This window comes from Mustelus asterias, chromosome 3 (genome assembly GCF_964213995.1).
Source record: "Mustelus asterias chromosome 3, sMusAst1.hap1.1, whole genome shotgun sequence".
Taxonomy (NCBI): Eukaryota; Metazoa; Chordata; class Chondrichthyes; order Carcharhiniformes; family Triakidae; genus Mustelus; species Mustelus asterias.
This window is the reverse complement of record NC_135803.1, coordinates 132,766,565-132,790,318: the sequence shown is the minus strand read 5'-3', so window position 1 is coordinate 132,790,318 and position 23,754 is coordinate 132,766,565. Positions and strand designations below refer to the sequence as shown.

The 23,754-nt window shown below is 43.3% G+C and overlaps 1 protein-coding gene across 4 annotated transcripts in view; it reads right to left on the bottom strand.

Annotated features, from left to right (window-relative positions):
- Positions 1 to 23,754, bottom strand: part of phf2 (PHD finger protein 2) — a 135,010-nt gene that overhangs the window by 41,450 nt on the left and 69,806 nt on the right. For all 4 annotated transcript variants that reach the window (XR_013497472.1, XM_078209649.1, XM_078209652.1 and 1 more), the window contains exons 5-12: positions 21,695 to 21,836; positions 18,664 to 18,850; positions 17,482 to 17,644; positions 15,970 to 16,057; positions 13,470 to 13,576; positions 13,236 to 13,327; positions 11,973 to 12,062; positions 10,137 to 10,403 (exon numbers count right to left, since the gene is read on the bottom strand). Coding sequence is in view for 3 of the 4 variants with exons in the window: in XM_078209649.1 (XP_078065775.1) it covers positions 10,137 to 10,403; positions 11,973 to 12,062; positions 13,236 to 13,327; positions 13,470 to 13,576; positions 15,970 to 16,057; positions 17,482 to 17,644; positions 18,664 to 18,850; positions 21,695 to 21,836 (1,136 nt within the window). In the remaining variant the exon portion in view is untranslated. The remainder of the gene's footprint in view (positions 1 to 10,136; positions 10,404 to 11,972; positions 12,063 to 13,235; positions 13,328 to 13,469; positions 13,577 to 15,969; positions 16,058 to 17,481; positions 17,645 to 18,663; positions 18,851 to 21,694; positions 21,837 to 23,754) is intronic.

The window sequence follows — 23,754 nt, the reverse complement described above, 5'->3', positions numbered from 1 at the left end:
GGGAGCTGACACAGAGACACACCTCCCTGGCTAACTGGCCATCAAATTAGCTAACATGTGAGAGTCGGAGTGGCACTGTTTTAAAAACCTGGAGGTGAATTTCTGGAGGTTCTCCTATTCGTCTGTTGAAGAGCTGTGGAAACTACAAAAGAACAGCCAGGGTCGCCGTGACCCGTTTCTCAAAGTTGTGGCAGGATTTGCACAGGACGTCCTAAAAATTGGATGCTCGTAACAAAAGCAGTAGATGCTAAATGCTAACAATGAATGTATTACTTGCACTGCTCAGTCTTCAAACATTATAAAATAATGCTCCGGTTACTTAATACATAAAACATTGAAACTAAAGGATATGCAATCTGCTTTCAGTCCCCCGTTCCCATTTCATGCTTAACTTGTGTCATTTCTAAATATGCATCTTCAAATTAATATGATTCATTTGCCGTTTAATGTGGTGCTCGTCTGTATTAGGATTAGGGGTTTTTTTAAAGATCAAAGGACAAAAATTTCAGCTCTGTATTGCCGTTGGAGGTCTAGTGCAATTTTGCTGTGCTAAATCAGAAGCTTCTAGAACATAGAACATAGAACATTACAGCGCAGAACAGGCCCTTCGGCCCACGATGTTGCACCGACCAGTTAAAAAAAAAACTGTGACCCTCCAACCTAAACCAATTTCTTTTCGTCCATGAACCTATCTACGGATCTCTTAAACGCCCCCAAACTAGGCGCATTTACTACTGATGCTGGCAGGGCATTCCAATCCCTCACCACCCTCTGGGTAAAGAACCTACCCCTGACATCGGTTCTATAACTACCCCCCCTCAATTTAAAGCCATGCCCCCTCGTGCTGGATTTCTCCATCAGAGGAAAAAGGTGCAGTGTGCACAGTGAACCCTCTAATGAAGGGGCGACTGCACCAACAACCCCAGCATACATTGGAAGGTTGTGAATGAGCGCTATCCTGACATCACCAAACGTTAGTATGCAGATACAACAAATGGTTAGGAAGGCAAATGGAATGTTGCCATTTATTGCAAGAAGAGTGGAATATAAAAGTAGGGTGTTTTCCTGTAGTTGGTGGAACCACATCTGGAGTACTGCGGAAAAGCAACATACTGCGGATGCTGGAATCTAGAACAAAAAACAGAAAACACTGGAAAATCTCAGCAGATCTGATAGCATCTGTGGAGAGAAAATGGACCCAACGTTTCGAGTCTAGATGACCCTTCGTCAGAGCCCAGTGTGCTCTGATTAAGGGTCATCAAGACTGAAAACATTGGCTCCATTCTCTCTCCACAGATGCTGTCAGACCCTCTGAGATTTTCCAGCGTTTTCTGTTTTTGTTTTGGAGTACTGTGTACATTAGTCTTGGTCTCCTTACTTAAGAAAGGATATAAACGCATTGGAAGCAATTCAGAGAAGGTTCACTCAACTGGTATCTGGAATGGGGGGGATAATCTTAAAGGAAAGGTTGGACAGGCTGGGCCTGTATCCATCAATGTTTAGAAGAATGAAAGGTTGTCTCATTGAAACATATAAGATTCTGAGGGGACTCCACAAGGGGGATGCTGACAGAATGTTTCCCCTCACGGGAGAGACCAGAACTAGGGGATAGGTTACAAACAAGGGGTCTTCCCATCAAGACAGAGATGAGGAGAAATGTTTTCTCTCAGAGGTTCATGAGTCTCAAACTCTCTTTCCCAGAGAGTGATGGAAAGAGGGTCATTGATCATTTTTAAGACAGAGCCAGCTAGATTCTTCACTAACAAAGGAGTCTAAGGGTATCATGAAGGTGGAGGTGCAGCCACAATTAAATTAAGGATATTATTAAACTGGAGAGAGTGCAGAAGAGATTTACAAGGATGTTGCCAGGACTCAAGGAACTGAGTTACAGGGAGAGATTGGACAGGCTATGATTTATAGAGGTGTATAAGGTATTGAGAGGCATGGATAGGATGAATGCACAGTCTTTCTCCCAGGGTTGAGAAATCGAGAACTAGAGGGCATAGGTTTAAGTTAAGAGGAGAAAGAATTAATGGGAACCTGGGGAGAAACGTTTTTACACAGAGGGTGGTACGTATGTGGAATGAGCTGTAGGAGGAAGTGGTTGAGACAGGGACATTGACAACATTTAAAAGGCATTTGGACAGATAAATAGATAGGAAAGGTTTAGAGGGATATGGACCAAATGCAGGCAAATGGGGTTAACTTAAATGGGCATTTTGGTCGGCATGGACCAGTTTGGCCTGGTGCTGTAAGTAATAAAGAAATTAGATCAGCGATGATCTATTTGAATAGCTGAGTATACTGATGGGGCTGAATAGCCTACTCCTGCTCCTAATTCATATGTTTGTATATCACACAGCCCTACCAGCTGATGTACCTCCAGGATGTCTAACTTGAACCACATAGGCTCAGGCAACAAATCAACATTTCACTCTTCAAACAACAAGCACTAAGCTGCAAGATGGACCTTGTCCTAACATTTGTCAAAGGGCCAAGACTGAAATTTCAGGTCTGGTAATTTTTAAGAATTTCTGCTATTGTAGAGTTGGAATGGACTCAGATAAGTTTTTGGATGTGTTGTGGTGAGTTCCTTGATTTGCCAGTGAGTGCACTGTAAATGGATGACAGAAGAATAGGTGGCTAGTCCACACAAAGGCAACAACAGGTATAAGGGCAGCAGTATCAAAGTCTCTGGGTCTGCAGAACGACAACACAATGGAGCAAAGACTGCAGAGAGGGCAAGCTTTGCATGATGCCCTCAGTCAACTAGGAGCTGGACTCTTTCATGATCCTCGACAATGACAGGGAGCTGTTGGTTGGGCCAGCCAAAGCAGGGCTAGCACTCAGTGCTTTCCTGTATGCTGCCCCATTGAGATACTCATCTGAGACCTCTGTGGCAGGATTCATCTGCAATCTCTGTGAGCTAGCAAATGAACCGTGCCTTACATGTGGCCTGGCTGAAGCCCACTTGTGCCCAGTGACTCACCATGTGCTGATCCCAACTCTACACTAGCCTCCTTGGTACGATGCATTGCCAGTATCTGAGCTGGTGACTGTGGGTATCAAATCAAATGATGGGGCCTCTTCATTACTGCTGTGCTGTGTTGCTCTCTCTCTTTTCTTCCTTCGGCTGTTGTGGATGAGCAGGCAACAGTTCTTTGATGTCTGAAAACAGGAAATCAGAAGGGGAAGGTTGGTTTGAGGAAAGGGGGGTGGGGTGGGATGCAAGAGTTTCATGGTGACACCAACAACAGCTTGCTCGTCATAGTTGGATTAATGTATGCTGGGGGTTGAGGCGGCGGCATAAGGCAAGAAGATACCGTCATCCTTAATGTTCCCAAAGACATCTTCTCTGTGCTCCACATTATCATGCAAGAGCGAGGGTAGAATGTCAATAATTGTGTAACACTGTGTTTGGGTGATAAGCATGTCATTGTTGAATAGCTGGAGGTTTATGGAGGCAGTGAGAGGTGGGTGTGAGGCTGACAGCAACAGTAGGTGTGTGATGGTGAGGTGAGGTATCTGGTGTTTAGGTGTGTCCTGAGTTCCAGGAAGTGTTGCTGGGTGAGTGATAGGCGGGTGGTGCATTGAGCAGTGTGAGAGGTTGCTGGTGTGATGGATGGGAGATGTCACATGAAAATGCATTCACTGACCTTGACCAACCATGTGAGGTCGTCAGATTTCTTGTGGCAATGCTGTCAGGTCCTCAGGGCCAGATGCCAGGAATTTACCTCCTTGGCCCCTGCTCCCAAACCCTTGTGAGAGTGGTCATCGAAGGCCCTCGCTCCGCTGTAGAACAATAGGAACTCTACTCCTTCCTACCTCAACTACTAACGCTTTCAATATCACATCAATCATCCTAAAACCCTCTCTCTGCCCTGGCATTCCATTTTCCACCTTCTGAATTGCAGCAATATTATTCACTGCAGTTTCCTTTTAAGAGAGATGGACTACCTATGCTGAGTGCTGAGGAATCCAGCAGTGAAGAACCCATTTAATCGCATGCTTCGCAAGGAGGTGAGAGCATCAAGTTTACATGCTGCCCACCTCCAACACAACTGAAATGAGCAAGTTGTGAATCACGACCCTGGGACCAAAAAACAGTCATGATGTGGAGATGCCAACATTGGACTGGGGTAAACACAGTAAGAAGTCTAACAACACCAGGTTAAAGTCCAACAGCTTTATTTGGTAGCAAACGTCACTAGCTTTCGGAGCGCTGCTCCTTCGTCAGGTGGAGTGGGAGATCTGCTCACAAACAGGGCATACAGAGATACAAACTCAATTTACAGAATAATGATTGGAATGCAGTCTTTACAGCTAATCAAGTCTTAAAGGTACAGACAATGTGAGTGGAGAGAGCATTAAGCACAGGTTAAAGAGATGTGTACTGTCTCCAGACAGGACCAACAACTGAACAACGAAGAACACAACAGACAGTTACCCACAGATCCGACCAAAGAACACACCCGTCAACTCAACACTCTGATCAAGACCTTTGATCCGGACCTTCAGAACACCCTCCGTGCTCTCATCCCACGTACTCCCCGCGTTGGAGATCTCTACTGCCTCCTGAAGATACACAAGGCAAACACACCCGGCCGTCCCATCATATCGGGCAATGGGACCCTGTGCGAGAACCTCTCCGGCTACGTCGAGGGCATCCTGAAACCCATTGTACAAAGAACCCCAGCTTTTGTCGCGGCACTACGGACTTCCTACAGAAACTCAGCACACATGGAGCAGTTGAACCAGGAGCACTCCTCGTCACAATGGATGTCTCGGCACTCTATACCAGCATCCCCCACGATGATGGCATTGCTGCAACTGCCTCAGTACTCAACGCCAACAACTGCCAGTTTCCAGATGCAATTTTACAACTCATCCGCTTCATCCTGGACCACAATGTCTTCACCTTCAACAACCAGTTCTTCATCCAGACACACGGAACAGCCATGGGGACCAAATTCGCACCTCAATATGCCAACTACTTCATGCACAGGTTCGAACAAGATTTCTTCACCGCACAGGACCTTCAACCGATGCTATACACTAGATACATTGATGACATTTTCTTCCTTTGGAGTCATGGTGAGCAATCACTGAAACAACTATATGATGACATCAACAAGTTCCATCCCGCCATCAGACTCACCATAGACTACTCTCCGGAATCGGTTGCATTCTTGGACACACACATCCCCATTAAGGACGGTCACCTCAGCACCTCACTGTACCGCGAGCCCACGGATATCCTCACGATGCTCCATTTCTCCAGCTTCCACCCTAAACACATTAAAGAAGCCATCCCCTACGGACAAGCCCTCCGTATACACTAGGATCTGCTCGGATGAGGAGGATCGCAACAGACACCTCCAGACGCTGAAAGATGCCCTCATAAGAACGGGATATGGCACCCGACTCATCGAGCAACAGTTCCAACGCGCCACAGCGAAAAACCGCACCGACCTCCTCAGAAGACAAACACGGGACACGGCGGACAGAGTACCCTTCGTCATCCAGTACTTCCCCACAGCGGAGAAGCTACGACATCTCCTCCGGAGCCTTCAACATGTCACTGATGAAGACGAACATCTCGCCAAGGCCAGCCCCACACCCCCACTTCTTGTCTTCAAACAACCGCACAACCTCAAAAAGACATTGTCCGCAGCAAACTACCAAGCCTTCAGGAGAACAGTGACCACGACACCACACAACCCTGCCACAGCAACTTCTGCAAGAAGTGCCGGATCTTCGACATGGGATGCCAACATCTCACGTGAGAACACCATTCACCAGGTACACGGTACATACTCTTGCAACTCGGCCAATGTTGTCTATCTCATACGCTGCAGGAAAGGATGTCCCGAGGCACGGTAGCACAATGGTTAGCACTGTTGCTTCACAGCTCCAGGGACCTGGGTTCGGTTGCCGGCTTGGGTCACTGTCTGTGTGGAGTTTGCACATTCTCCTCGTGTCTGCGTGAGTTTCCTCCGGGTGCTCCAGTTTCCTCCCACAGTCCAAAGATGTGCGGGTTAGGTTGATTGGCCATGCTAAAAATTGGCCGTTAGTGTCCTGAGATGCGTAGGTTAGAGGGATTAGTGGGTAAATATGTCGGGATATGGGGGTAGGGCCTGGGTGGGATTGTGGTCGGTGCAGACTCGATGGGCCGAATGGCCTCTTTCTGTACTGTAGGGTTTCTATGATTCTATGGTACATTGGGGAAACCATGCAGACGCTACGACAACAGATGAATGAACACCACTTGACAATCACCAGGCAAGACTGTTCTCTTCCTGTTGGAGAGCACTTCAGTGGTCACGGGCATTCGGCCTCTGATCTTCGGGTAAGCGTTCTCCAAGGCGGCCTTCACGACACACAACACAGAGTCGCTGAGCAGAAACTGATAGCCAGGTTCTGCACACGAGGACGGCCTCAGCCGGGATCTTGGGTTCATGTCACACTATCTGTAACCCCCACAACTTGCCTGGACTTGCAAAATCTCACTAGCTGTCCTGTCTGGAGACAATACACATCTCTTTAACCTGTGGTTAATGCTCTCTCCACTCACATTGTCTATACCTTTAAGACTTGATTGGCTGTAAAGACTCGCATTCCAATCATTATTCTGTAAATTGAGTTTGTGTCTCTGGATGCCCTGTTTGTGAGCAGATCTCCCACTCCACCTGACGAAGGAGCAGCGCTCCGAAAGCTAGTGACGTTTGCTACCAAATAAACCTGTTGGACTTTAACCTGGTGTTGTTAGACTTCTTACCAAAAAACAGGACAGAAAATGGTCTTAGCCCACAATGCCTATTGGGTGGACTGTTTTGAGATGTCTTTGTTTATTGCCTTTGTCAGAATGCTGGGTCCAGGCCCCCTAACAATCCTTCAATTTGTAACCTAGAAGACCCTGAGCTGCACTCAACTTTAAATCTATTTACAAGCTCTTGCAATTGCTATTTCATAACAGGTTTCAATGTTGAAATGAAGGTGAAAGCAACTATTTTCACTTCTTGGCTTAGCTTAGAATAGAATGAAAGTGTCTCTCTGGATATAAGAGTTCTACTTGACATATGTTGGGACAATTTCAACACAAATCCTAGCCAACAAGTATAGCAAGCCATCATTAATTTGCTCCTAAGGTGTAATCTCAATTAGAAGCTGAAATGACGGCTGTTGTGGAAAATAGTAAACCTTTCAACATTGCAACTATGAGCACTTTACTGAGATGGGGGGGGGAAGAGAGACACAGAATTGAAACCTAGTAGAGGGAGCTGTATTTTGCATTTGAACCTGCACTGTGTCTGACCTGGGTGTGTGATAATCAAAGCAGCTTCTGGAAATGAGAAACCAAAATATTACAACCTTGAGATAAACCTTTCACGTGGAACACTGCAACAATTGCAAACTGGAGCTAAAGGATCCGGAATACAAATGCAACAGGGGGAGGGAAAAGGGAATAATTCAGAATGCAGGAAGAGGAGAGAAACTCCACGGCAAAGTGTTGCATGTATGGGCAAAGAAAAGGAAATGGATTGCAAAGATGGATAGAAATTTAGTTAGGGTCAGGTGGATTGGTCATGCTAAATTGCCCCTTAGTGTCAGGGGGACTAGCAAGGAAAATATATGGGGTCACAGGGATAGGGCCTGGGTGGGATCATTGTCAGTGCAGGCTCAATGGGCCAAATGGCCTCTTTCTGCACTGTAGAGGTTCTATGATGATAACTAACAAGAACAAGGGGGTGAGCAACTGCATAGCAATACAGAGAAAGGAGAAATGGACAAGAAAAGGTACATGTGAAGAGGAAGGAGAATGTCAGCCTTAACTGAGGAATGGGGAAGGCACAGGTCGCAGGGTAAGAGCTAATATCTCTCCCCAGACTAGGGCAGACCTTTTGGATAGAAGTTTCTCAGTCCACAAGATTGGGTCACACGGAGTTGGGGGTAGGGTGTTAGCGTGGATTGGAGATTGGCTATTCGACAGGAAGCAGAGAGTCGGAATAAATGGGTGCTTTTCTGGTTGGCAGATGGTAACTAGTGGCGTGCCACAGGGATCGGTACTGGGGTCTCAACTATTTACCATTTATATAGATGATCTGGAGGAGGGGACTGAGTGTAGGGTAACAAAGTTTGCAGACGACACAAAGATAAGTGGAAAAGTGAATCGTGTGGAGGGCGTAGAAGGTCTGCAGAGAGATTTGGACAGGCTGAGTGAGTGGGCGAGGATCTGGCAGATGGAGTATAACGTTGACAAATGCGAGGTTATTCACTTTGGAAGAAATAATAGCAAATTGGATTATTATCTAAATGGAAAGAAATTACAACATGCTACTGTGCAAAGGGACCTGGGGGTCCTTGGGCATTAGACGCAAAAACCCAGTCTGCAGGTGCAACAGGTGATCAAGAAGGCAAATGGGATGTTGGCCTATATCGCAAGGGGGATAGAATATAAAAGCAGAGATGTCTTGCTGCATCTGTACAGGGCATTGGTGAGGCCGCAGCTGGAATACTGTGTGCAGTATTGGTCCCCTTATTTGCAGAAGGATATATTGGCCTTGGAGGGAGTGCAGAGAAGGTTCACCAGGTTGATACCAGAGATGAGGGGTGTTGACTATGAGGAGAGACTGCGCAGATTGGGTTTGTATTCGTTGGAATTTAGAAGGCTGAGGGGGAATCTTATCGAGACCTATAAGATAATGAAGGGGCTGGATAGGGTAGAGATGGAGAGATTCTTTCCACTTAGAAAGGAAACTAGAACTAGAGGGCACAGCCTCAAAATAAAGGGGGGTCAGTTTAGGACAGAGTTGAGGAGGAACTTCTTCTCTCAGAGGGTGGTGAATCTCTGGAATTCTCTGCCCACTGAAGTGGTGGAGGCTACCTCGTTGAATATGTTTAAATCACGGATAGATGGATTCCTGATCGGTAAGGGAATTAGGGGTTATGGGGATCAGGCGGGTAAGTGGAACTGATCCACTTCAGATCAGCCATGATCTTATTGAATGGCGGGGCGGGCTCGAGGGGCTAGATGGCCTACTCCTGCTCCTATTTCTTATGTTCTTATGTTCTTATGTACAACCCGTAGAGCTGACGATGAATGCATCCCCACCAATGCCTTCTGTCCCGCAGCCGTTTAACAACCTGGGAGAGTTAATTAGCTGAAACTGAACTTCCGCCACTCACATGGGAGGAAGTCCCGCCTCAGAGAGCTGCTGGCCATCTCATTGGCCAGAAATTCTGCAGCACCAGCAGTGCTACCAGAAGCACTGGTCAGTGCTGGGGCTACAAGCTGTATCATCTGGTAAAGTGCCAGTCCCCCAACACCAGGTAGGCCCAGGCTCTCACTGTGGTAGCAGAAGTAGAAAGGGGGTTTGGTTTGTGATGGCAATGCCAGGTGTGGAGACGCACCCAGAGGCCGGGGGCCCTATCTGGAAAGGGTGGAAAATTATGCGGCTGGCCCCACCGCCTGCCTTTCCTACCCGAGGCCCAAGTTGGATGATCTGCTGGGCTTTCCACTACCTCCCCAACCCTAAATTCCTCCCACCAGCTGAAAAATAGTGGCTGGATAGGTGGCCAATGGCCAATAATTGATCACTTAAAGGCTTTAATCGCGTTAAGGCGACAAGGCCACCTTAGGCTTTACCTGCTATCTGTAAAATTGTGGACATGTCAGCATTGGCGGGAGGGTATTGAGAAGACCATCTGGAGAATTTTACAACAAAACTATATGGCCTCGTGACCAAGGTGAATGAAAACAGCTTCAACCATATTCATGAACAACTACTAATTTACAAAGTGTCATGATAAAAGAGCGTAAAAGGGAAAGTACTGCTGGAGATCTGAAACATAAACAGAAAATGCTGAAAATACTCAACAGGTCAGGAGGCATCTGTGGAAAAAGAGAAAATCTCTCTCTCTCCGCACATGTTGTCTGACCTGCTGAGTATTACCAACATTATCCGTTAATAATACAGAACATCTGCTTAACTTTAAGCTCCGCTGCACAAGTGAAATATATGTCCATTGTTACATATGCTATGGGGAATTTGCGTTATCTCTATTTACAAAGCACTATGACATTAAGTGATAAATAGAAAGATTAATTAACTTGCAATCCAGTAAAGAAAACTCACCTTTCCCCCTTTCTTTGGCACTTCAGTTTTAATCAAAGCCTCCTTCGTATGTGCCTCAAGAATGTCAAGGTTTGGAACTAATGGCGTGCTTTCTTTTTCTTTCTTCCCTTTCTTCTTTCCTCCTTCTTTGGCCCGCGAAACTTTCTTTTTTTCTGACTTTTCAGTAGATGGTGTTCCTGTATGTGCTGGCAGTTTGGCAGGTATTGCAGAGCTTTTGGCTGTACTGGTTATATCACTCACCTCGCTTTCATTTGTTTTAAGTGCATTCTGTGATGAGATAAAGATTGGAAAACATAACATATTCTGTAATTCGCTGACATTTAATATTGACATCTAAGCAATTACTCTGCTCCCAAACCTATCCAAATGTGCTATTATTGAATATCTGACAGCAAACAAAGGTGTAATATCTTCCTTGATATGAATTCCAATCATAAATCAACTGTTTCCCTGAAATATTGCAGATTTTACATGTAATGTTCAGTTATGCTTTTTTAAATTTCATTTTAATATTCTAGCAAACACAACCAACAAATAAAAATCAAAATGGGAGAATTTGCTTTCATGTAAAGCTTAATCTGAGACCATGAATTTCAAATACTTGGGTGGCACGGTGGCATAGTGGTTAGCACTGCTGCCTCACAGCACCAGGGACCCGGGTTCAATTCCCGACTTGGGTCACTGTCTGTGTGGAGTTTGAACATTCTTCCCGTGTCTGAGTGGGTTTCCTCCGGTTTCCTCCCACAGTCCAAAGACATGCAGGTTAGGTGGATTGGCCATGATAAATTAACCCTTAGTGCCAGGAGTAAATACGTGGAGTTATGGGGATAGGGCCTGGATGGGTGTGTAGTCGGTGCAGACTCAATGGGCTGAATGGCCTCCTTCTGCACTATAGGGATTCGATTATTCCAATCAGGCACTTTCAATTAAGAATAGTTATTGTTACTAACCGTTAAATTAATTTCTGTCGCATCCAACTAAAATGAGTACTATTTATTTAAAAATTACTCAGACCTTAATCAAATTGCTTATACATCATACATACAACCAGAGAGAGAGTTTCACATAAAGCTGCAGTACCTTATAGAAAACATCAGTGTTTTCGCATTATTTGTTGGAATGGCATTTATCTTAATACCATGCAAAAATATAGAGTCTGAAAATACAGCAACATTAAAGAACACACTGTAAGAATATTTACTGAGACTCCACCTACTTTTCATTTGCCAACTGAAATATCTCATCCCTGTACAGTGTCATGTATGGATCTAGCAGTGCAAGGACGTCTAGATGTTCCAGTGATGCTGCAGAAAACATCCTCAGGAACTGATGAGTCTGAATCTTCCAGATAATAATGTATAAAAAGAATGACATCACTGATGATCTACAATGAGGGATGCTTAATCAAGTTTTCTTTCTTTCTCCTTTTTTTTTTATAAATATGCACATTTTTTAACAATGTTGTGCCAGTTACAAACTTCACCTGGTAAAAATTAAACTGTTTACACTTAAAATATTAGAAGTTCCTATGAAATACTGCAGCTTTAACCCCTATAAAGGTATATTACGGACATAACTGAAAATGCGTTTTGATTTTGCTGGTAAAAAAAATGATTTCACGAAATGCCATTCATTTCCATTAAAAGGTCTCCCAACAACATATTTACTCTTTTAAGCAAGAATCTTTTTAAAACTATCTTTACTGAGGCAAAATAGATCTTAGGATAAAAAGTAACTAAATAAAGAGCAATAGGGAGGCTTGGCCATTATTTGATATCTTTTCTCTTTAATACAGGAAATAAAATGTTGCAAGTCAGATTATGGAAAGAAACTTACCTCTGCTACGCGGATCTCTTTGGCAAATTCTTTAATAAGTTGTGCTGTTTTAATAGTTTCTGGAATCTCATCTTCATGATCAGCTATGACCTAAGATGAAAATATGACGGAACAACAATTGATAAACATTAGCTGCAGCTAGTGGAGACGACTTTGACAATGAAAGCTGTTGACCAGGAAGTGTCACCAGTCACTAATTATGCGTGTAACCTACAAAATGCCTAAAATAGAAAGGACCAGGAATGTGCAAGGACACTGCCTCCTCCTGTGATTTGTGTCAGAAGCAAACTTCCAAAGTGACCTTTGTGAGGAGCTTGCAAAAAAAAAAATGGAATTGGATTTGTACGTAAAAAATAAAATTTTGCAAGGCTACAGGGCAAGAGCAGTGCAGTAGGACTAGCTGAGTTGCTTTTTTAATTCCATGGGGTAGAAACCCATGGGGTAGAACAGCTTTCAGGCCCAGAATTTGTCTTCAGCATATTGCCCAAAATTGCCTCTTGGGCTTTATCTAAAAATTTCACATGATCTGTTGACCTCTCGTCATGGTTCGTTCAGCAGCGTGACCTGCAAGTGGACTGAATCTTGGGCTAGCAGCAACTTCAGATATGTCCCAATTGGAAGGACAGCAGGGTCAGGGCGGATGGTCATTGTCAGTGGTTGCCATGGGTGAAGGGGATTTTCCCGACTCCATATTAACAGTTACAAAATCTTTGCTTATCTTTTCAGAAGCTGTTGGGCGGCATGGTGGCACAGTGGTTAGCACTGAGGCCTCACAGCACCAGGGACCCAGGTTCCATTCCGGCCTCAGTTTACAGTCTGTGTGGAGTTTGCACATTCTCCTCGTGTCTGCGTGGGTTTTCCCCGGGTGCTCCGGTTTCCTCCCACAGTCCAAAGATGTGTGGGTTAGATTGATTGGCCATGCTAAATTGACCCTTGTCAGGGGGATTAGCAGGGTAAATATGTGTGGTAACGGGGATAGGGTCTGGGTGGGATTGCTGCAGGCTCAATGGTCTGAATGGCCTCCTTCTGTACTGTAGGGATTCTATGATTCTAAGAAACTACTTATGAGGATTCATCATGCCGTACAGCCCAATTTCCAAGGGGTTCTAAAAACACATCTTATATCCCCGAGCATAGGCAAAAGGGCTTAACATCTGTTTTACACGGCTCTCCCAACAACTGAAAATCATCCAAGGCCATATTGGCAGAGATCACAAACCTGCATTTGCTGACATGACTGCGAGAGTACGCAACATTCTTTACCTGTTTCTTGGTCCATGACCTGAAAGCACCATTTAGAGCTTTTGCTCCTAGTACCAGGTAAGTCGGAGGCTGCTTCCCAGATTTGTGCAAACCTATTGGAAATCAAGAAAGAAATAATATAATCAGTAGAGGTTAAAATCAGTTACAAATAAAGCATCAGATGAAAGCTTTCAAAGAATTAAACAGCTGATACACGAGGAGATTGGGAAAAGTTCTTTCACTGATCTGCATTACCTTTGAATGTCTCAAGCAGATATTTGCCGACGTACCAACATATGACCTCAAAGTTTGAGAACTTGATAGGACTGCCAATTTTCAATCGCTTTTCCACTTCATAGGCCCTGTAAAAACAACAAAACTGGAGTTGATACAGAAGCAGCCAGTTTAATCACGATGATCTAGAATTACCAATGGCCCGATTTTGGGCTGAGAGTAATTGTGGGGCTACAAGTGCTCAGTTAGACAGCAATTTCGGGAGCGCTACACACAGAGATCATTGCAGAAATCCGTGTGTTACTTGTTTGATATGCTCTGCTCCTCTAAACGTTACGCTACGCTGGTACCTCGGCAACAGACTTGCCACTGAAATCCACATAAGAGCAGTAAATTCCTGTACTTACCCATTAGTTACCCAATAAACACACCAGAACAAAATTAGGCCTGGTGCATTAATGTACTGTTGAATATTTAATGTTGTGATAAATCTCAATTACTTCCAAACAACCTCACTGGCAGTGGAAATACAATTTTGGAAGAATGGTGTCCCATTGATTCAGAAGCTGATTTGATTTATTATTGTCACATGTATTAGTATATAGCGAAAAGTATTGTTTCTTGTGCGCTATACAGACAAAGCATACTGCACATAAAGGAGGAAAGAAGAGCGTGCAGAATGTTGTGTTGCAGTCAAAGCTAGGGTGTAGAGAAAGATCAACTTAATATGAGGTCGGTCCATTCAAAAGTCTGATGGCAGCAGGGAAGCTGTTCTTGAGTCGGTTGGTACATGTCCTCAGATTTCTGTATCTTTTTCCCGATGGAAGAAGGTGGAAGAGAGTATGTCTAGGGTGTGTGAGGTTCTTGATTATGCTGGCTGCTTTTCCGAGGCAGCGGGAAGTGTGGACAGAGTCAATGGATGGGAGATTGGTTTGAGTGATGGACTGGGCTTCGTTCACAACCCCCTGTAGTTTTTTGCGGTCTTGGACAGAGCAGGAGCCATACCAAGCTGTGGTACAACTAGAAAGAATGCTTTCTATGGTGCATCTGTAAAAGTTGGTGAGAGTCACAGCGGACATGTCAAATTTCCTTAGCCTCCTGAGAAAGTAGAGAAATTGGTGGGCTTTCTTAACTATAGTATCGGCATTGAGGGACCAGGACAGGTTGTTGGTGATCTGGACACCTAAAAACTTGAAGCTCTCGACCATTTCCACTTCATCCACTAATTATCGTTGGAGATTTTTTAAAAACTTTTTATTTGTCCCTATTATCTCTTTCGCTATCACTTCTTTCTTACCCTTTACTTTGCTTCCTGTGTATGAATTTGTGCTACCTAATTTAGACCCTGTGGGCTGAATATTTAAATGGTTAAGGAGGTGGGAAGGAGGTCCCAAAGATATGCAATTTCCACTGCCAGTTGATGTGTAAGTTTACCAGCATGGTTCTGCTTCCAGACCGTTCTTGAGAAGCTTAGTTTAGGGCATGTAGCAATTAAGCCCCTTAATGGGTCCAGTAAAGCAAATATTCAGACACCGACTGCAATCGAGCCCCTTCTCAGGTCGAATCCTGACCAATGAATGGATCCGGCCTCCCAGTGACAGACCAGTGACCCGGTTCTCTATCTGTTAATTTTCATCCCACTATGGCTGCGATTGCAAGATGGGGAGTCATGATATGGAGATGCCGGCGTTGGACTGGGGTAAACACAGTAAGAAGTTTAACAACACCAGGTTAAAGTCCAACAGGTTTATTTGGTAGCAAAAGCCACACAAGCTTTTGGAGCTCCAAGCCCCTTCTTCAGGCGAGTGGCAAGATGGCATCTTCAGGCAAGATGGCCACAGCCAGTGTGTGTGGACTCCTGAACCACGTTTCCTTCTGATGACAGAATTGGGACCCACAAATTGAAATCCAGCACTGCGTGTCTCAGTGAGAACTTATCAGTCTGATTGGTATAAAGGACACCACAGAACCCTCATGGAGAGCACTGTGCTGGATACTATCTCCAAGAACTGTAAGTTGCAGCTTAAAAACCAACAGAAAGTCTGTGGGCAGCTGTCAGCATTATTGACTGCAAGTACATTCCTTTTCTGCTGACTACAAAATTCTGCCAATGATGTAACGAATATCCCGGCAATGAAAACATTTTAATACCCGGGGGAAGGGTCCTGGCCGGGCACTGCCTCCTGGCCAGCATGACGTTCCCTTACTTTTTTCCCCACAAGAGACTCAGTGGGGGATTTTCACAGTGGCTTCATTGCAATGTTAATGTAAGCCTACTCCTGACACGATAAATAAATTATACAGCTACTCTTGGGGCCGGTGACTTCCATTCCATTTTCCCCACCCACTGCGCCACTCTGCCAAATAATGGAAAAGATCTGCCCTCTAATTTTGTGTTTTTTTTTTAATAAGGGCACTTTTGGATAGGTTCTGTCCTCAATTAACCAAACACAGACATCTAGATCTCGTTCCTCGAACACAATTGCTTTCTTAACCAGTGTCAAACTGAAGAACACCATACCTCAACTGCATTTCAATGTTCAGACTGTGCAAGAAGTGTCCACTGAAAGCCAGGCAATCCACTGGAGTCAATGTTGCATAAATCCAACCTATTAATAAGGTAATGCACATTTGTTACCATTTGATCAGAAGACATCCTTGGCAGAAATCTGTTAGCCTTGCGTTGTTCTGGATATCAGCTGTAATTTTCATGAACTGGAATTTTGCAAACTTCAATCCTTTCACGTGATTGGAAAACACTCTTTGCAAGACATTATAGGGATTCTAAGATTCTAAGATTATCATTTCAATGTCCAAAACAGCTGCAGCATGTACACAAAAATCCATGGCAACCACTGCTGTATCTTATATTCAGGAAAGCTATTTGGTGAAGGATAGTACAGGAGCCAATCTTTATTCAGCCCTTTATTTACTTAGAGTTAAATATTACAGCATATACCTTCTAAATCAACCACACCAGTTTCAATAAGTGTCCCATTATATGTGCTCAAGTCGAAACCCAGTTAATGCTCACTGTCTACATACAATTAAACATAAACAATTAACACTTTATAACAAATAAGACAGAAATCTACTTTTAGAATCTAACAAATAATAGTTTAATGAATCTTAAGCAATGAATACAATTCCAAACTTATTTCTTTTTAGCCACATTTAATGAATGAAGGAAAATCTACCCCTATGTTAACCTGTTCTCTTGTCACTCATTAAGATGCACTGTATTTAACTTTTGAATTGCAGGTTTGTACAAAAGCACATTTTGTACTACATTATGATAAACCTTTGCCATCTGAAGGAGTCTTATTTCTAATTTATCACTACATCTGTAGCTAAACTATGTAACATGTAACATTGTGCAACATGTTTCATTGTAACAATAACATTGTCATATGTTATTTATTCAACTAGGTTGAACTAATCTAAGACACATCAAGTGTAAATCCGCTTCTCAGATTAGTAGGTGTATTTATTAATAGCTGTCTCACCAATCCGACTAATGAGCACTGCTTTAACCGCACAGTGGCACAATGCTTAGCACTGCTGCCTCACAGCGCCAGGGTGGGGTTCGATACCCGGCTTGGGTCACTGTCTGTACGGAGTCTGCACGTTCTCCCTGTGTCTGCGTGAGTTTCCTCCGAGTGCTCTGGTTTCTTCCCAGAGTCCGAAAGACGTGCTGGTTAGGTGCATTGGCCATGCTAAATTCTCCTCAGTGTACCCGAGCAGGCGCCGGAGTGTGGCAACTAGGGGATTTTCACAGTAACTTCACTGCAGTGTTAGTGTAAGCCTACTTGTGACACTAATAAATAAACTTAAACTTTTTTTTAAAAAAGACACAATTCTCATGAAAATATACTTTTCTTTTACTTCAAGGAAGTCAAATGATTTGATAACAAAACTAAGATAAGTGAATATTATTATGATTAATATGAGAAATAACCTTTCAGGTTCTTCCCAATCTCCCACCTAAAAGTGACACTTTTAAAGATGAAGTTTGTATAGTGAAACATGATACCTGATGGGATAAACAGGCTCTGCCCTTGCTTCAGGGTGCATTTGTAGCACTTGTCCACTTGATCTGCAAAAAACATTTCACTCTGATTGGACGACGAGCTCCACCTTTCATATAGAGCAAGGTTTGCAGAGGTTGACTTAATCAAATAGAAAATCTTCTCCCCCTGAAGAGACAAAGACATGGCACATTTAATGTTCACATATTCCTTTTGTGAAATGCCAAATAAATTTTGTGCTATATAAATAATTTAGTACACAGCAATTTCAGTGGTCCTCATAACACCTTTAATGCAACTAATGTTCCAAAACTTAGTGAGAGAGAGATAACAACCAAATGCCACACACACATGAAAGGAACATGAGTCGACCTGACTGAAGATACAGTTAAAGAGTTAAGGATAAAGGATGAGGCTAAAAGGGGGATGGGTTTAAAGAGCAAAGAGCTGAGACAGCATAAGTAAGTTAATTGAATGGAAAAGCCAGCTCTGTATTTCCATGTTTTCCTGACCAGCACTCACAGGGAGTATGCCAACAATAGAGCGATCTAGTCTGCTATTCTTGAAGTTTGTGGCGAGCTTGTTTGGAATGGGATTAGAACAAAGAGCAAAGAACAGTCCAGCACAGGAACAGGCCCTTCGGCCCTCCAAGCCTGCGCCAGTCATGATACCAGCCTAGACAAAACCATATGCACTTACAGAGTCTGTATCCTTCCATTCCCATCTTATTCATGTATTCATCTAGATGCCCCTTAAGTGTCCTATCGTACCTGCTCCCACCACCTCCCCGGGCAGCGCGTTCCAGACATTCACTATCCTCTGGGTAGAAACTTGGAGATATGTTCTCAGCTTTCAGAAAATCCTTTGTTATGAGTATTTTCAGGGGGGGGGGGGGTGGTCCAAGATTGCAGGTCCAAGATTTTCATAAAGCTTTCAAAAATCAGCCAGAAGAAACCATATAAGAATTGTACAGGCTGACCTACCCTCCAGAAAAGCAATTTTGCTTTCTCAGTGATACTCTGAATGAGATGAGGAATTAATTGATTAGTGAATCACAGAGGGATGCCTTTACTCTGTTACTCCAAAATGCAGGTAAATAGCTATGTACATTACAAAAGTTTTTGCATTTGTAAACAACGTCTGAGTACAAGTTATTGTTCTTGTTTAAAAATTCAACTTCAACTCACACGGAGGAGGTGATACCAAACAGAAGAGCCCCCGGAGCCTATGTGAAAGTCTGTGTAGCTGTCCTTTACACCAATTTGGCAATACTTTGTAACTTTTGGCTTATCAAAAAGTGAATCATCAACCCAGAAGTTATCAACCCAGGACAATTTCTTGACAACTTCAGGAGCTTCAACCAAACTAGACATTCTGCAGAGAAAAAAAAATAGAAATGCAATTATGAACTTTTGTGAAAAGATATTCATAAATTTACGAATAGTTCATTTTACCATTTACTCCTTAACTAGATAATGCTTTAGCCCAATATTTTTTAACTAGAGGGACACCGCACTATTAAAACCCATAACTAGTGCCTTAACTAAATGTTATTCCACCTAATTTTTCTCTTTAATTGCTTCACATCTTGAAGAGCAACATTTTGTGTTGAGGATTTCTCAAAGAAAAGTACTAATTATTCTGCATTGCTGCCTCACAGCGCCAGGGACCCGGGTTCGATTCCAGCCTTGGGTCACTGTCTGTGTGGAGTTTGCACATTCTCCCTGTGCCTGCGAGAATTTCCTCCGGGTGCTCCGGTTTCCTCCCACACTCCAAAGATGTGTGAGTTAGGTTGATTGGCCATGCTAAATTGCCCCTTAGTGTCAGGGGGATTAGCAGGGTAATTAAGTAGGGTTGTGGGGATAGGGCCTGAGTGGGCTTGTGGTCGGTGCAGACTTGATGGGCCGAATGGCCTCCTTCTGCATTATAGGGATTCTATGATTACAAAGTTAATAACAATTCCAATTGAGCTATTTGAGTTCAATCAGCGTATCCTTGTTCCATCTACCTAACAAATGAGCATTCTCAATTCTTCATGACATTTTTCTCAGAACCCAACGAGAATGAAATGTTTCTTTGACCAGCAAGAAGCATGTGCCAGCTTTAATTCATTGAAGAAATTAAAGAGATGACAGGTTGATCATCACCCAACATAATACTTGGGTAACAAGAACAAAAAATGCTTGAATAATTCAGTAAGTCAGGCAGCATTTGTGGAGATAAAGAGAATTAGCGACCTAGAATTTTGTCCTTAGGTGTGTCTCGCTGAGTCGGGAGATTTCCCCACTCGGGCAACTCGCCCTTTAAAAATGTTCACCTGCAAGTCAGATCTTTGCCCGGGAGTGGGGCAAACTAAACCAGGAGTCGGGACAGGTGACCACGGAATTAATACATAGGCTGCCAGGCACAGAGGCAGTTGAGCAAAAAGTCTACCTCCGTATTCAGGCACGGTGTTTAAATAAATAATGTATAACAAAAGAAAATCCCTACAGCCCTCATCCGTCATCCCCCTCCCCACACATTCCCTCTCTTCCATCCATGCCAACCTGGACAGCTCTTTGACAGCTATCTGACAGCTCTTTAACACTTGTTTGACAGCTTTAACAGTTCTAATCAATTTGTGAATACAAAGTGCATAATCATGTTCACTTTTAACAATCCCAAAGGGTGCCCTCCCTTTCCCAAATGTGTCCTGGGACCACATCCAAAGGAGTGCCTTACCAGCTGCCTCTGAGTATTGTGTATGCGTGAACACTGGCCCGACTCCAGTCATTCCACCATGGAAATGGAAAATGCCGTGTTCGGCGGAAAGACTTTGAATTTTCAGGCCATTTCCAGCATTTTCGCCACCATGGAGAGCAAAAATTATGTTATGGCAAAAATCCAAGCCAACATTTCAGATTGATGACCTTTCGTCAGAATTCCGATTTCTGTAATTTGGTGTTTTGAGCAAAAGTCATCGACCTGAAACTTTAACTTTGTTTCTCTCCACAGATGCTCCATGACCTGCTGTTTTCCCAGCATATTTGTTCTTATTTCAGATTTCCACGTCCGCAGCATTTGGTTTTTATAATATCTAGGTAGCTATCAATAATAAAACCATAGAATCATAGTATGGTTTCAGCACAGAGGCAAGCCATTCAGCCTGTCATGTCTGTGCAAGCTGCACGCAAGAGTAACTCATGTATCCCATGACCCTGCCCTTGCTACATAGCCTTGCAATCTATGTCTTTTCAGATAAATATCCAATACCCTTTGAAAGCCCAAATTGTATCTGCCTCCACCACCCTCTCAGGTCCCAACTATTTGCTGCACAAAGTACGTTTGTCCTCATGTTCTTTTGCCATTCACTTTAAATTGGTGTCCTCTGGTTCTCACCTCTTCCACTAATGGGAACTGTTTCTCCTTATCAAGTCTGTCTTGGCCCCTCATGGCTCTGAATGCCTCCATCAAATCCCCTTTCAACCTTTGATTTTCCAAGGAGAAAAGTCCAGCTTCTTTAATCTATCTATCTTCATAAATGAAGTTCCTCGTCCCACAAACCACTCTTGTAAATCTTTTCTGACCCTCTCTAATGCCTGCACATCCCGTCCAAAGTGTGGTGCTCAAAGTTAGCCAGAATATTCCAGTTGAGACCAAATCAGTGTTTTATAAAGGTTCACCATAACCTCTTTGCTTATGGACTTTATGCTTCTATTTCTAAAACCCAGGAGCCGATATTTCTTATTAATCACTTTCTCAGCCTGCCCTATATTCCCAGGACTTGCTGCTCCTGCGCCACCTTTTTAAAAACTGTATCCTTTATTTTATATTGTCTCTCTTCATTCTTTCTATCAAAATGTATCATTTCATACTTCTCTGCATTAAATTTCAACTGCCACTATCTCTTTCCTTTATTAACTGTTAGATGCTTTTGCTGTGGAGATGCCGGCGTTGGACTGGGGTAAGCACAGTAAGAAGTCTCACAACACCAAGTTAAAGTCCAACAGGTTTATTTGGTAGCAAATACCATAAGCTTTCGGAGCGCTGCTCCTTCGCCGGATTTTCACTCCATCTGACGAAGGGGCAGCGCTCCGAAAGCTTATGGTATTTGCTACCAAATAAACCTGTTGGACTTTAACCAGATGCTTTTGCTACAGACTATACACTGGACAACCAAAATTGAGAAATTGTTTAATTGTATTAATTATATGAAAATGTAACATTTATAAAACGTACTTGGTATCTGAAAACTCAAGATTAATCACGTTAAGAACTCTCTTCCGGTTTGCGCTATAGTAGTAATCAACAAATTCCTTTATGGTCAACTTGCAGGTCTTCTGTTTTGTGACATCGACAACATCAATAACTCTGTCTGGACCTGGAAAATAAAGTGAGATTACAGCAAAAAGTGTCTATAAAGGATCATAAGCTCTTACTATAAAGGTAAAGTGGACAGCAAACTGTCAAAGGAATGCAGTCTGTATGTGAGTAAAAGTGTAAAGTGAAGTTGTGCAAAACACTAGCCGCTAAATTTCAAATGAATGCATTTTGATTTAATTAACCATTTTTGAAAAACACTGGTCAAAATTTGCTATAAAATCACATTAATAAGGTCCACAACAACAACAAGGTTTGTCAATATACAAATAAGTCACGAAAAATGTGGCTGCATTTGTTGCCAATGTCATGCATACGCAGTTCTGCTGTTTTACTCTGGGCGGATTTAGGAGCACGGGGTGGGGTTATGGTCGGTAAACCAGGAAGCATGGATTTCTTTGACTATCTTTGAGTTCCCGACCACATTTCTCCCTCAAACCACAACATCAGTATCACAGCATTTACTACGGCTTCCCACCCGACACACATCCCAGATCTCGTGGGGGGGTGGGAGATTTCCCAGGCAAGGGAGAAAAGAGGTTTTGTGTCTGTGTTGGGGATCTCTTCTAAGGTCAGTCACTCCCTTTACCCACTGATTTGTTTGTCACTCTTCATTCCTACCCCTGTTCTAACACTGCTGCGAAGACTATCACTGTTTTATGACGGAAAGGCCTAACTGTCTGGGGACAATTGCCAACTGACTCGCATCTTCTTCCAGACCGCGACTCCACTACCAATGCCAAACTATTATTTCCCTGATCCTGAATCCCTGTTACATTGTCCCACAGGCGTGACATTATTGGATTGCTGCACACAGACGGACCAGTGCATATGTGCAGCCAGGTATCGGTGGCCAGCTTGTGTTGGCATGGGACACAGTGAAAGAAAATAGTGATTACACCACCAACTTAACACTAGGTCAAAGGAGAAGCTAATGGTGGGTACAGTATAAGGATCGAAGAGAAAGGAATTGACCTCGGCTAATGTGCAAAATAGTGACCCAGGTTTTGCACTGATAGCAATGGGAAAACTGTCTGTTTTCACCATCATTCCCCTCTGAAACTGACAGCAACTCCTGGAGTCTGCACACTCAGAAATCAGGAAGTTGTTGTCACTGATTTGATACTTCTCCAGAGGGCACGCTGTTGAAGTCTCCCACCGTCACACACACCTCCCCAGACAGAAATCATTGTCTAATGAGATCATTCATAATTACACTGTTGCTCCTACTGTAAAAACTTTTGAAAATGTTCTCTGTTCACATTTAAAAACACTTTTTCTCAAGTTTTATATTTTATCTTAATCCCATATGTGCATCCCAATCATTTATTCTGCTATCGGTAACAATTTAAAAATAAAACTGAAGGAAAGCTGTGATTTGTAACTTCCAGATTTACTGTCCATGAGAATACTTCAATGAGATTGGTTAATGATATCACTGCTGCTGGCTGCCTGGACAGCTTCTCTGATTTGGCACCAGTAACAAATTGATATCAAGAAAGGGCAGCTCCGCACCACAGAAAGAGATTGCTAATTCTTCATGGACAGCTTTCCTCGCAGTCAATGCAAACGCCATTGTTTTGCCACAGACCGCAAAATCTAAATCCAACAACATTAAAAAGATATTGCGCCTGACTAATAAATATTAAAGACCACATAAGGATAGCACAGGCACACTGCACCTTTCTCTTTTAAGGTATATCAAAGCTATAACAGCTAGAGATGATACATTGATTCGACACATATTGATGCTTTAAATATGTCTTTTAAATGCATACAGAGCAGATTCACAGAAGAGGTGAATTACGATATCGTGGAATGTAGTTTAATGTTTCATAGTCTAAGCGTCACACCACCTAATAACAGTGTGTAATGCTCTCAAATCGACTAATATATAGACAGTCACTTGGATGTCAGAC